Raw genomic sequence first — 15,099 nt, forward strand, 5'->3', positions numbered from 1 at the left:
CTCTCTCTCTCTCTCTCTCTCTCTCTCTCTCTCTCTCTCTCTCTCTCTCTCTCTCTCTCCCTCTCCCTCCCTCTCCCTCCCTCTCTCTTTTATTTAGTACAAAGGAAATTTTTTCTCTATTTAGGGTAATGAAGTAGAAGTTAAAAGATCGTCCAATCTGTATCCTTAACTAGCTTTGAGCCTTTCAGTCCTTGAGCAAATTGGTTAATCTCTCTCCTTTAGTTTCCTAATTTATAAAATGAAGGAAACAGTGATGGATTAAATAATATCTCATGTCTGAACAAACTCTAAAATATTAACATTGTTTAATTTCTTGAAAAGTGAGAGAAAATAAATTGAAATATAATTATTTGTCAATACCAGTAAAATAAATTTTAAATAAATGCTTCACTCTGAATCATTTTTATTTTCCAAAAGTCTGTCTTACTTAGTTGTTTTTCATTTCTCTACAATTTCACATATCCTATTCCATCAAGTGTAATGGCTGAAGGAGAAAAAAAATCCTTTAGGCAGTCCTATTGTGCAGTATTTTCTCTTAATTCAGGACTTTCAATGTCCTTTAAATCAAGATTGCTACTCTCAGCAACACTGATTAATGTTTCTGACTATGGGTCCAATGACTACCAAATTTTATAAATGCTGTTTAAAAATAGTAGGATCACTATTATTGAAAGGCTGGAAAAATTCCAACTTTAATATGGCTCTGTTGTTTCTGCATCTTCAGCTGGAGAAGTTATGGTTAAATGTGTTCTTTAATAATATTATTTTTTGGTCTTATAAATTTATTTTTTTTCAGTCATGTCCCCTCACTCTCAAAAAGTAATTTCATTTAGAAATTGATTTTTTCATGCTTATGACGATTGGAGTTTTACTTGGAATATTTCTTAATCATTCTGACATATGCATTTTTACATATACATATTCCAACATATACAATTATAATCAATTCCAATTTTAATATTCCTATAAAAGTTATTACTTTTAAAGACATGTGACATATAATTTTGAAACTAAAGGGGTATATATAAAAGTACTTCTTATGATAATCTGTAAATGCATTTTTTTTCTGCCTAATTCCTGCACTATTTTCTGGATAAACAAAGAGAAAACAACTGAAAGGCCTTGTTATGAACATTTAGATATAGTGTTTTTTAAAAAAAATCAGGAAGCTAGACCAATAATGATAAGAAAAAAAGTTCAATCTTTTAAAAAAGCAATTAGTGTATTTGAGCTACAATGAATATTTACTCCACTGTATTCAGCTAGTAGTGAGGATAAAATATCAATTCCTTGATAAATTATGCAAAGATAGTAAGTGGCCAATGTTAGATACTTACAGTACCAGGACGGGGGTAAGGAATTCTCCCTTGGTATGGAATCAGCTGATGGTTTGGCCCTTCTTTGTGGGCAAATGGTCCATTAAATACAGTCTGAATATCAGATAAATGATAAACACATACTGCTGAACCTTTAAATACTGAGCTGAAAAAAAAACAAATAAGCAAAAAATTACCTTAAAGATGGAATACATATAGAACGGTAGCTAATTGATATGGGCATAGTTTCCTTAGGGAACTGAGAAAGAATTCCAAGAGAATGATCATGAATTAGTTTTTCCCAAGTATAAAGTAGAATGACGTTTGGGTAAATCAGTCAAACTTTATAATGGTATACCTTAACGAAGCGAGAAAATGTGTTTAAAAAAAAAAGAATTTAGATTTAATAGAGAAAAATCTTTTAATCAGGCAAAGTAACAATACACAGACACCTGGGTTTAGATTAGATGAGAAAACTTGGTCATATCCTAGGAGTCATCCATAAAATAGCAAACTACCTATGTCAAGGAGATTAGTAGAAAGCACTTCAGCAAAATCTCTAAAGACAAATGGCATCATCTGTGGGAGGGGAGAAGCTAGAGACTATCCTTAGATATCCTTTCCAACATCCCTTTGGTCTGACTAGGCCCCGTAGGTTTCAAAGAATACGCAGGATTTTTCATTTTTCAATTGGTGCTCTAGTAGTATTCCCAGAGGAGTGGTATACAGGGCCTGCTTTTTTGGCAAGGATATATTGGCCATATATTTAAAGCTTTCAAGCAGAAATGCTATTCCTTACTTATGGGCGACATCTTGCATATATCATCAAAGAGACTTTCAAGAGCTGTGACACACTCCTCTGTAGTACATACTCTCTAAATTCAAAGCTGTTTGCATCTGGACTCTGTATGTATTGATAAGGGGCTGTATCTCAGATTTTAGGGGTAATATTTAGACAAACTGTTCTCATTATGATACTTTAGTAAACATCCTTTTCTAAAATCTAAAAAGAAATAAACCCCTTGTATTTCCCCCTGCATGTATGTGACACATACATACATCAGGAGACATAGATTTGCTATTTGTAGTATGCTATATATATATATATATATATATATATATATATATATATATATATATATATATATGTACACACACATACACACATATATTACGTTTATTGTTGTTCCTGTTATTGTGGCATTGGGAATAAATAAATGTAGAAGGTACAATTTAAATATGAATAGTCTGCCTGAATCATATAACACAAAAAGGTAAATTTATATGATTTAGACATGTATTCTAAATAATACAGATAAGAATACAAAGTTTTCATCTGACATAGATTAAGATCTGTGATTGTAGGACTAATAATAATAGAATATGCTTTCTTATTGCTTTGAAAAGGGAATTCTCAGCCTTTCTCTTTTTCTCATGGATAAGTAAAACTAATATCTGAATTGAAGAAATTAATGTTGAATTCAATGTCAATTTTGATATATCTTTTACTGAAACCAAGTAAACCATGGCATTAACAAGTTCAAAGTTTATCTCTTTATATCATGCATTGATGATAGTGCCCATTGTGATACATCCCCATCTAATACAATTTCCTTTCATGTATAATCTTCCACCATTAGAATGGAAGCACTTGAGGAGCAGGGACTGTTTTTTTTTTTTTTTTCCTTGTTTTGTATTCCCAGCATTTAAGCAGAATATCAGGAATGGACAAAGTGCTTAATAAATGTTTATCAATTAATAAATAATCCTACTTAATAACCATGTTATTAGGAGAATGAATATTTGTTGTAATTGTATAAAATAATTTTCTTCCTAATTCTTTTATGCAGTTTTTCAGCTAGTTAGATAAAAAGGGAACATAGTTCAAAAAAGGCATATTAAATCAAGCAGTAGACCTTTGTAAGTTTTACTTCAGTCCTTGCCAAAAACCATACCCATTAGTCACAGACACAGATCAACTAAAACTAACAATTGTTTTACATCACAAACATTTCTCTCCTGTTATATGCCTAATTTAGGGCATAATTGGCTTTCATATAAAAACCTACAAAAAGTATGTATGTAATAGTGTGATTATTAGCCTTAATTATCTAATATATCCATCCTTGATTATTTTTTAAGTAAATGTCTTGACTTTTAGAAAAACAAAAACCTGGACACATGAAATCTTTCCCTTAAATCTAAAACTGCCTTGAGGATTTTGGAACTCTTCTTTGTTTAGCTTGTTGTATGCTTTCCATTTTCCATTAATCCAGTTTCCATTATAAGAACAAGTCTAAGAAAGAAGAGTTTTTCTTTAGAAAAAACATGTAAAATTCGAAATAAAATTATAAAGCTTTCTAATTTCCCATGTTATTTGTTGTTTATTTCTTTTTAAAAATTTAATTTACATATAGATTTGTCTGCATGTAATTTAGATAAGTACCACAAAATAATTTTTTTTTCTTCAGTTATTTTTTAAATGATAATGCAACTTTAGGTAGCATTAATAGATGAACAAAAGAAAAAATAACATCCAATTGCTCAGATAATTATATTTACCACATTTTAAAAGGATATTAAAACAAACAGACAACTTGAGTGTATCGAAAGGAATGTAGTGAAAACAAGTGTGGACCTGAAAACTAATATGAAGAATGGTTGAAGACAATGGTTGAGAAACTTTTGAGAAAGACAGGTACAAAGATACATGCCAACATCTTCAAATACTGAAAGGATTGTCTGTGGGGTAAAAGTTTAAACCTGCATGTAGCTTCAAAGCTCAGGATTAAGAACAATGCATTTTAAGAGGGAACTAAGTTATTAGAGAAATACAAGAGAAAATTTACCAGGAATCAGAGGTGTACAACAATAGAGTGAGTTCTCTCAAGAAGACCCTGGAAATTTTCAAGCAGATACTAGAACCCACCATTGAAGAATATTGTAGAAAGTATTCTTCTTTGACTCAAATATGTTCTAATGCATTTAAAAGGTCAATCTGAATTCTAAGATTCTATAATTCAATACAATTGTGCTAACAAAAACGATTTCTATCTTTTAATATAATTATAAGGTTCCTAATAGAGAAACCAAATCAGAAGAACTCAAAAAGGTGTTATGAAGCTAGATCTAAATTATCTTGGGTAACTATAAATACTAACAAAAAGTTTAAAGATCCAGTTTTGGAAAAATTCTTTTTTTATAGCATATTTGTCATCATTTTTTCAACAAAAACTAGTCAAGTAATTGATCAATAAACAAAACTAGATTTTATTCCAATTGGCAAATTTTGTTATTTAATGTTTTGCTCAAATAATCACATTTTCCCCTTTTTTAATCAAGAAAATATTTTACCAGTGTAAAGCAAGATTGTTTTTTTTTTTATTTAGTCTAGCTAAAACATATTTTGCTAATCAATCTGTTGAAGGTTAAATTGGCATGAATATGTAAATCCCAATTATTAAGCAAAATTAGTTTTAATAGAGAAGAGTCCATTCTATACTAATAAATAAAATAGTTTAAGACTCCTTAAGAATAGAGATTAATTTTTTTTTAAAGATCATTACCTTGATGTTGTAAAAATACCATAAACGAGTGTTGTCCGAGGATTATCTGTTTCAAGTAGAAACACATCCTCTAAAAAAGAAAAATACAGTTATTTGAAAACTTCAAAGTCAATATTGCTACTATACTATAGCTACTTATAGCATTTATTAAATCTGTAAGTTGAGCATTCAACAACTCTTTAATCACAACAAAATTATGCACATAGTACACATGAAACATGCTTTGTTATAAAGAATTATATGCAGGACAGTATAGTAGCTAACAAATCACACTTTGCTCAGACCACTGATGTAGGGAACTCCCAGTGAGTAAAATCCCATTATACAATTCAAATTTAACACGTCTAAAATGGAATTTATCATTTCTCCACTGAACTAGGTAAAAGAGTCTCCATTTTGTCAATTATTTGCCAACTCACCCATGTTTGGTAAACTTGAAGTTATATTTTATTCTTCAAAGCTATCTAAGGAATGACTAATTCCAATCAATTCTGTTTTTTTAAATTACTTCTCACTTCCATGCCCTCTCAAATTTTTCCCTTAGTTTGGGAAACTCTTATTGTCTGATAACTGCCAATATCTTTCCACCTTATCTTTGATCTTTCCAATTCATGCCACAGAACAAAATAGATTGTATTTTTCTGGTACAAACACAGATCTCATTCATTTTAACTAATGTTTTAGTTAACTAAATGTTTCATTAATGTGCTTAGTTAACTAAACTGGTACAAACACAGATCTCATTCAAACTTGGAATCTGAGAATTAAAAGGGATGTCAGAGATCATCTAGTCCAACACATATCTGAATAAACATTTCCCCACACGTCATCTATTTTTAGGAAGAAATATTTCATATGCTATGTGTATATATTTTTTGTGTGCAGAAAGATAGATACTGACATACCTATACACATAAATACATGCATAAATATGAAGGAGGACATGGTGGGGAGATGAGGAGGGAGGGAGGAAAGATGAGAAAGAAGGAGGAGGGAGAGAAGAAGAAGAAGAAGAGGAAGAGGAAAAGAAAAAGAGGAGGGCAAATAGGAGAAGAAGAGGAAGAATAAGAGAGGAGAGGGAGGGAAGGGTGGAGAGATGGAAGAGCAAGAAGAAAGGTGGGAATGAGGGAGGAAGGGAAAGGAGAGAGGAAGGGAAAGAAAGAGGGAATAAAAGGAAGGGAAGGAGGGAGGGAAAAGGAGAGAGGGAGGGAGTGAGGGAAGGGAGAGAAAAATGAAAGAAAGGAGGGGAGAAAGGGAGAGACAAAGGAAAAGAATAGAGGAGGGAAGGGCAAAGAACAAGAAGAAGGGCTGTTAAGGACCATGCCTAGGTGAAGGAACAAGTCAATTCTCTGAGAGCCTCCACAGCTGTGAATCATAACACTTGAAGGAGTTGCAAAGTAGTCTTTACTAATGTAATTGCGCATTGGGAATTAAATAAATTGGAGGCAAGAGGGAAGAGAAGAGAGGTCAGACAATGCAACTGCCTGTAAGTAGAGAGGTCAGAGAACAGCAACCGCCTCTCAGTCTCCTTGTATCATAATCATTCTCTCACATGAAGAGATCCATTCTACAGGTGTGAGTTAGACCTCTAGTAGCCACTGGCAAGTGCTCCTGTATTACAACAAAGGGCAAGGGCAAGGAAGGAAAAGGTCAAAAAGAAAAATATCAACCCTATCCATGTTCTGATTCAGTGCACAGGGCCTATATATTGCAATCATGAATATATAACTAACTATATTGAAAAGTGTCTTTTTTGTCCAAAGTAAGAAATGAATTATAAAGGACAGTTAACATTTCTTAGCCAGGAGATAGAATTTATGATCTTTTAATAAATTACATATATAAATTGACACATTTAAATTTGCAAATTAGAGAAATTATCTTTACTTTTTAATATGAACTTTCAAATTGAAGATAACATTTTTTTCTAATGATGGTTTTAAGTTAGAATTCTGTCAAATTCTCTTCAAACCAAATCTGTCCCATATCAACATACCTAGCTCATCAAAATAAGTTTCAGTGCCATCTTCATCCATCACTGAACATACTAATCTAGCTTTTAAGAAAGTGGTCCATTTGTTAACAAGGCTTCGCTGTCCTCCAGTATCATTCTGAAAAGAAGGGCATTGACAAATCACAACCAATTTAAATGTAACATTAAAGAATAGACACACTATAACTTTGGACACCACTAATTGTGAATATCCTATAATATTATGAAGTGATATTTAATATGTACCTTTAAAATTTTATCATTTTTCTGATAGGTAAATGTGACAAGATTTTAAGAGGTATCTTTTTAATAAGGCAATGTTTCATGTTATTTATAATTATTAAGGAATGTCACATTAATATGAATAATTTTCTAGGTAAAGTCCAGTTGAATAAAGTAGCTCTTTCATTTTTAATATGTTAATGAATGAAACCATTCTAAAATGAGTTGCATGCTTCCATATAGATTGAATATTATTTAACTTTTTCTTGATGAAAGGGGCATCATTAGGAACATTAATTATTGCAATTACCCAAAAAGTAATAATTCCCTTGAAAGCTACTGAGCTACTTTGCCCTATACATCAAGATTCCAGAGGCCTATGTAGATAATTCTATCTCCTGCTTGGCAAGCCCTTAATGCCTCTAATATTTTGCCATATATGCATGAGGATCTGTTAAGGTCCAAAAATTAGTCTCATGCACTTCTCATGCAAATTAGAATGGATATTATAGCATCCCTTCTCTTTACTCAGAATTTATATTTCCTTTTGACTTTACTACTTTGCTTCACATCATTATTAAATAGGAACAAAGTTTGATCTTGTAAATATAAGTAGGGTACTGATGTGTCTTGAAGAGTAAATGATTTTCAGATACCATACAATTTTTAGAAAAAAACTATTTTAATATTATTTAATATAATTTAAGCAATTTTTAATTAGAACACTCATGTACAGTGGAAAGAGTACCTAAATTCTAAATAGGATTACCCATTTTCAAAGTCTTACTGAAATGAAAAGTATTTCATAAATATCTTTGTGCTTTCCCAACAGCAAATGAAATCTTATTCTTCTGAACTATGACACATAACAGAATCTTTGTACTTCTTAATGAATTTGTAATTCTATCTGGCTAGAGTTATTTGTGCATATGTCTTCTTCTTGTCAGATTATACAGTCTATAAGGAATTATATTTTCATCTTTGAATTCTCCATAGCTCCTAGTCCTGTATAATACTTATTGAATTCTATTTGTATTTGTAAAGATTATTAAAGATAAATTAAATTGACTATTAAATAAAATTGTATAAATCTTATAAAATCTCTAGGTCCTCTGCCCATCAGTTATATGAGTGTATTTAGTTATCCTAAATCAAGCTTTGTTTTTAACTACTACATGAATTGTTATTTCTGTACTTTTGAAAATACTCTGTAATTTTTATTTATTTAGATGGATTTTTCTCATTTGTCTTAATTTGTGAGATTTAATTATATTTAATGTGGATTTTTATATATACACTTATGTCATTATGTGTGGATATTTTTTACAAAATGAAAAAAATAAATCATTCATAAAAAGTGGTTATTTTTGGCTACAAATAATTGAATATTTTCTGTTTCCCTTTTGAACACATACATAAATACACATAAACACATGCTTTTTTCCCAAGTGGTTTCTAAATAAAACTTATAATTCCATTGTTTTATTTGGAGTATAACATCATAAATAGGAGCAAACAAACAAAAAAGAAAAGAAATACATATTTCTTTTATCCAATTAAAGTATACTTTCTGAAAATATACTCACCGGACATATTCTAGCAATCATAGAATGAATCTGCTTGGTAGTACCACTATTGTCAGTTAGTTTTTCTTTGAAGAAAAAGTACACTTTTGCATCATTGGGATCAGTACCATCTGGTATAACATGTGCATCTACAAACATAGGTTCTAAAAAAATAACAAATAAAAGATAATTACTAAGAATATTTACATAAGTATCATTAATTTACTTGCAAAGTAATATATAATGTGCATTATATATATATATATGTATATATATATATATATATATATATATATATATATATATATATATATATATATATATATATAAACTTCCATTTAATTGAGCAATTATTAACCACTACTATCTGCAAGGCATTGGTGATATAAAGGCCATAACAAGAATTGAGGAAAAAGCTAGCCATCCAATATGAGTAAAATATAGAATGTTAAATGAAGAATATATTGGAGGGGAGGGGGAGTAAAATGGGGAAAAACAATTTTATGTGATGCCTTTTTAAATTATTTAAAAGGAATGGAAATTTGTATATATATTTGTAATTTCATATGAAACATTCTTTTTATATCATACTATGTTATAAAATGCTTATTTATTCCGTAAATTTAAAGTAAAGTAGACACTTTAAAAAAGAGAGGATATGAAATGTCTAGAAAAGTAGTAGTACTAGTAGTAAAAATAATATTAGTCAACTCTGCCTGACATTATACTTATTTGTACATGTCTTATTCCTATCATAATTCAATAGTAAAATAAATTATAATTTATTCTTTGAATTCTCCACAGCTCCTGTCTTATATAAAATGCTTAATAATAATATAAATAATAACTTTTATTTCTTCTATTTTAAGATTTTTTTTCAAAGTGCTATATGAATACTATATCATTTCATTCTTAAAACAATTCTTATAATCATATGAAATTTTGCCTCACTTTAGAGATGAGAAAATTGAGACAGTGAGAAGTTGTGACTCACTAGGCAATGGACTTTGAATGATCAATATCTTAAATGGTATATTGAGGAGTTGCTACTTTCTCTTAGAAACAATCAGGCCCTAATGGAGACTTAGATATGATGACATTCCTGAGTTAGGAATGGATGGATTAGTGAGCAAAGAGATAGAGAGACCAAATTAGAAGGCTCTTATTATCATAATTATCATAATCCAGATAAAAGATAATAAGGGACTGAATTAGAGCACAGCCAAATATGTGGGGAAAAGGCAACATATGTGAGAGATGATTTGCTAATAGAATAAATAAGAGTTGGTACATCACTGGATTGTATATGGGAGAGAGAGAAGTTAAGGTAATGAAATGGGATTACTAGGAAGATGGTAGTACCTCAGCAGAAACAGGGAAATTAGCAAAGTGGCAGCTAGGGAGCCTAAAGACTCAAGTGCTGGACTTGGAATCAGGAAAATATGAATTTGAATCTATCCTCAGATACTAGCTATGTGACCCAGGCAAATTACTTAACTCCTCTCAACCTCAACCATGTTCCTATGTAAAAGAAAAATTGTATGTGTGTGTATGTGTGTGTGTGTGTGTGTGTGTGTGTGTGTGTGTGTGTGTGAGAGAGAGAGAGAGAGAGAGAGAGAGAGAGAGAGAGAGAGAGAGAGAGAAAGAGAGAGAGAGAGAAAGAGAGAGATGAGTGGCTAGATGAATAGATAAATAGATGGATGGATGGATAGATGAATGTGTATGTGTATATATACAGACACATATACAAGCATATACTCATATATATATATATATAAATAAATAACACTTTACAAACCTTAAAATGGTATATGCATACTTTTATTAAGTTTAGAGCACCATTTATCATAAATCATATGATATAGGATTTAGAATTCATTTTATATATATATATATATAATATTATTCCATTATATTATTATTATTATACATTATACAAATGATTACCATATCCTCATTGAAAATGGACAATTACCCAAACTATTGGGATAAACATTATTAGATTTTTTGTGAAGAAATCACTTTGCAAGCTTAAAACAGTTTATTAATGTTAGCAATTATTTAAAACAATAATTTCCCCCTCCCTTAAGACTTCAGTACCAGAAAGAATATTGAATGCTGAGGTAGAAGGCCAGTGCATGATAATGTATTCTTTTAAGGCTCTGACTTAAAACACTCACTTGTTATTCAAATATGTGTTAGTACTTCTCTAAACATCAATTTCCTCATGTATAAAATGGATTTGACCTTACAGAGGTTTACTTTACAGAGGTTTTACGAAGAAAGTGCTATTTAAATTGTAAAATATAAATTTGTGTAATGCTTTCTTCATCTTCAACAACAACAACTACCACCACTATCACCATTATTAGCATTAATGAGTTGGGAAAGAAAGAAATGGTCTAATTATGGGATCAATTTTTGCTAAATTGTTTTTCCCCCTAGCTATTACTTTCCATGGGAAAATAAAACTAAATGCCAAGGGTGTTTTTTTTTTTTTTTTTTTTTTGCATTCCACTGTCTGATAAAAACAGGCCAACAATTTTTTTTTTCTTTCCAACAGTTCCATTGTCTGTAACAATTATGAATATGTTGTAAAGAAGGGAAACAAAATAATCTTACATAACCTTCAGTGGAAGAAAACATTTTACTTTTGCAACAGAGAACTCAGAAAGACAGAGCAGGCCAGAGTTGGTTAGCAGACCTGGTTCTAGTCCTGACAGTATCCCTAACCAAGGAAATAGCTTAGCTTTTGTTTTTTTTTTTTTTTTAATTTATACTATGGAACCTGTGATTGCCTGCTACTGCGGGATCTCTCAGATCTATTTCAGCTCTAAGATTTTATGCTCACATCCTGTGTATAGTTTCTTTTTCCTTGGAATGTGGATGTGTGTCTACCTGTGTATGTATATCACATATACATATGCATAGATAGGTATATATTCATTCATTCATATTCATAGGTATATATTCAGATGTACACATACATAAACATATATGTGTATGTATATATATATATATACACACACATTTATGTAAAATCTCTACGTGTTGCTTTCTTTTTTATCCACATACTGTATATACATACAAAGATTCAATGAAAAAGATATGTTTGTGTGAATGTATATGCATGTATTGTGTAAGTATGTATATCTTGTTGTTAAATACATAATCCACAGGCCAAATGTAGTCCACGATTCCTGAGTTTGGCCTGGATTAAAAAAATGTAGTTTCTATCTGATTTTAACAGGTTGATGTATTAGTAATATATAATACATTTATTCACATACTATATTTACATATATGTGTACGTGTATATATGTAAACAAACATGTGTGGTTCTCTTAAGTCATTATGTGACCCATTGAGATCTTTATATATGGTTTAATGTTCCCTGTTTCTATTGGTAACTTTGACACCAATGTCTTAGCAGACCACTTTCAGTTTTGTCCACAAAAGAGAAATTCCATGAAGCAGAATAAGGAGGTGAAAGTTGAAGATCTTAAAAAAAGAATTTGCTACATTAAAACACAGCATATTGAATAAAAGGGAAGAATTTCAAAGAAAAAAATTGTGATGCCATTAAAAGACAAAGAGGGTCTCCTTATTCTCAGACAATCAACTTTCAGAAGTCTCAGCTTCCAGATATACTAGAAGAATAATTTCAAGAAATAAATGCACAATCAGTGCTTTCTTGCAGTGGAATATCAGTGAAATTAGATGCTTTACTAGGATGATTCATGATCATCTGAGAAATGTTAAGCAGATTGTCACATTGAGATTCAGCAAGACATTTTCCCCAAGGAATACTGATGATCTTTCTGATTTTTTTTCCTTTTCTTTTAAGCAAAAGGCTGGAGTGACAGAATAAGATCAGATGAAGAACTCTTATGATAAATATTTCTCTGAGACCCCAGTAGAATGAATGAATCATGCTCATCATTGATAAAAGCTTAAGTAAAAAGGCACAAGAACTCAGACTTATTTGAAAGCTATCAAACTACATATAAACTAGAGGATAATCCATTGATTCCAAGATTTGTAAACTTGTTGAATAATTTAACTAAATATAATGAATAATTGCTTTAAACAGAAATTTTGTTACTGATGGCAGATGCCAACATGATATAAACTGTGTTTATATATATATGTATATATGTATACACACACACATATATATAATAAATATTCTGTGATGACTGTCTTATGATGAAGATGGTGAAGTGTTACATGAATCAAAGACTATTTAAATTATTCACTTTAGCCAAATATTTAGAATCAACTCTGTAAGAGTCTTCATCAATCACATCAGGAGTACATTATCTGGAACATGTTATTTTCTTGACATTTTCCACATTTCCCTTCTGAAAATTTGAGAAATAACAAAAAATGGCTTGATATGTGGGAATCAAAAATATCTTTTAAAATCGACTGTTTGTCTTACCACTTAGCCATTTAGAATTGTGTTGATCTGTTCTGACTGCATTTCTTTTGGTCAAACTACGAAAAATAGCAGCATCCGTACCCATGAAATCGATGTACATTCCTGAGAAAAGTTCTTCATCTAGAACAGAGGAGGAAAAGAAATTCTGAATATAAACAGTCATCTTTTAAACTCTGTTTTTAGATGCATAAATGAAATTGTCTATTAGCAAAAAATTATATATGGTACCTAGCATATTTTTTTCATAAGGTCCCATTATTCAAGTTAAAAAAAAAGTTAAATAAAAATCAAGGACTGTGTTCCTGAACAACTTTACTTCTGTCAAATGGAGACACAGAGGCAAAGTGGTGACATACACTCCCATGTATCCCCACACATACACATTTCAATGTACAGACACATGAGCAGGCTTCTGCCAGAATTTTATATTGTGACATCCCAATGCACGTATTATAGATAATTTGACAAAGGCCAAGTATTTTCAAATAGCTAATATGCCTGATTAGTAAATGCCCTCCCCCAAGTAATAAAAACAAAAAAAATTAAAAAATATTCAATGTGGAGGTCAAAAACTAATGCCATCATCCCATTTTATCCCAAGAGTCAACTCACATCAAGTCCCTCATCTATGTAGGCTTTGACACTGCCAAGTGCTCTTTTCTCTTTGATATTCTCTCCTCTGTAGGTTTTGAGGATACCAGTGTTCCATGGCTTTCCTTCTACCTATCTGATCACTTCTTCTCTATTTCCTTTGTTATAAAAGATCATGACCTTTAAACATAGCCTTCTCAGAGTTCTATGCTGTTTCTTCTTTTCTTCCTCTTCTATACTACTTTACCTAATAATCTCAACTTCCATGGATTTAGTTATCATCTTTATACTTATAATTTTCAAATCTACCTTTCTTGCTATAATCTCTCTACTGACCTCCAGTCTCACATCCCTCATTTTCTTTTGATATCACAAACAGGATGTCTAGATATCTTAAACTCAATATGTCCAAAACTAAATCCATTCTCTTCACCCTAAACCACATAAATAGCAAAATCATCCTTCTAGTCCCTCAGGCTCACAACCTAGGAGTTATCCTGGACTCCTCACTATCTTTCACGTCCTCAAATCTTTTTAATTTCACCTTACACTGCTATCACCTCTGTAGTGCAGTTGTTCATCATCTCATGCTTTGTTTATCACAATGCATACTGGTAGATCTACCTCTTCCTCTAATGCATTCTCCATTCAACTTTATTAAAGTAATTGCCTAAAATGCACATATGATCATGTCAGCCCCATCCTCCATTCTTAACCCCCCCACCACACACACACAAACTCCAGTGTCTATTGTCTTCAGGAACAAATAATGTTCTATTTGTCATTTAAAGCCTATTATAGCCTAGCCACTTCCTATCTTTTGAAGTCTTCTTATATCTTACTCCCCCCAATACATACTATTCCATTCAGTGACACTAGTTCCTGGCTGTTCCATGAGCAAGATACTCTGTCCATTCTGGGCATTTTCCCAGACAGTCGTCTGGGCCTGAAACACTCTCCTTTCTCTGGTCCAAATACTGACCTCCTTAACTTCCTTTAAATCCCAATTAATCCCTCTGTCTACAGGAAACATTTTATAATCCTTTTTTTTTTTTTTTTTCCCTCCCTGAGGCTGGGGTTAAGTGACTTGCCCAGGGTCACACAGCTAGGAAGTGTTAAGTGTCTGAGACCAGATTTGAACTCGGGTCCTCCTAAATTCAGGGCTGGTGCTCTATCCACTGTGCCACCTAGCTGCCCCTATAATCCTTTTTAACTTCAGTGTTTTCCTTCTTTAAAAAAATTATTTTATTAATATAAATTGTTTTATTAATATTTGTTTCCATATTATCTCCTCCATTAAATTGTAAGCTCCTTGAGGGGAGGATTGTCTTTTGCAGTATCTGGTATATAGTAGGTACTTAATAAATGTTAATTAATTGATTGATTGAAAAGATAATCTGTC

The 15,099-nt window shown here is 31.3% G+C and overlaps 1 protein-coding gene across 2 annotated transcripts in view; it reads right to left on the bottom strand.

The window, feature by feature from the left end:
- The window catches only part of SEMA3C (semaphorin 3C), a 193,053-nt gene that overhangs the window by 59,254 nt on the left and 118,700 nt on the right, over nucleotides 1–15,099 (bottom strand). For both annotated transcript variants that reach the window (XM_074268486.1, XM_074268487.1), the window contains 5 exons: nucleotides 13,107–13,226; nucleotides 8,684–8,826; nucleotides 6,879–6,993; nucleotides 4,883–4,952; nucleotides 1,338–1,482 (listed from right to left, as the gene is read on the bottom strand). In XM_074268486.1, coding sequence (XP_074124587.1) covers nucleotides 1,338–1,482; nucleotides 4,883–4,952; nucleotides 6,879–6,993; nucleotides 8,684–8,826; nucleotides 13,107–13,226 — 593 coding nt within the window. The remainder of the gene's footprint in view (nucleotides 1–1,337; nucleotides 1,483–4,882; nucleotides 4,953–6,878; nucleotides 6,994–8,683; nucleotides 8,827–13,106; nucleotides 13,227–15,099) is intronic.

Source organism: Sminthopsis crassicaudata, chromosome 5 (genome assembly GCF_048593235.1).
Source record: "Sminthopsis crassicaudata isolate SCR6 chromosome 5, ASM4859323v1, whole genome shotgun sequence".
NCBI lineage: Eukaryota > Metazoa > Chordata > Mammalia > Dasyuromorphia > Dasyuridae > Sminthopsis > Sminthopsis crassicaudata.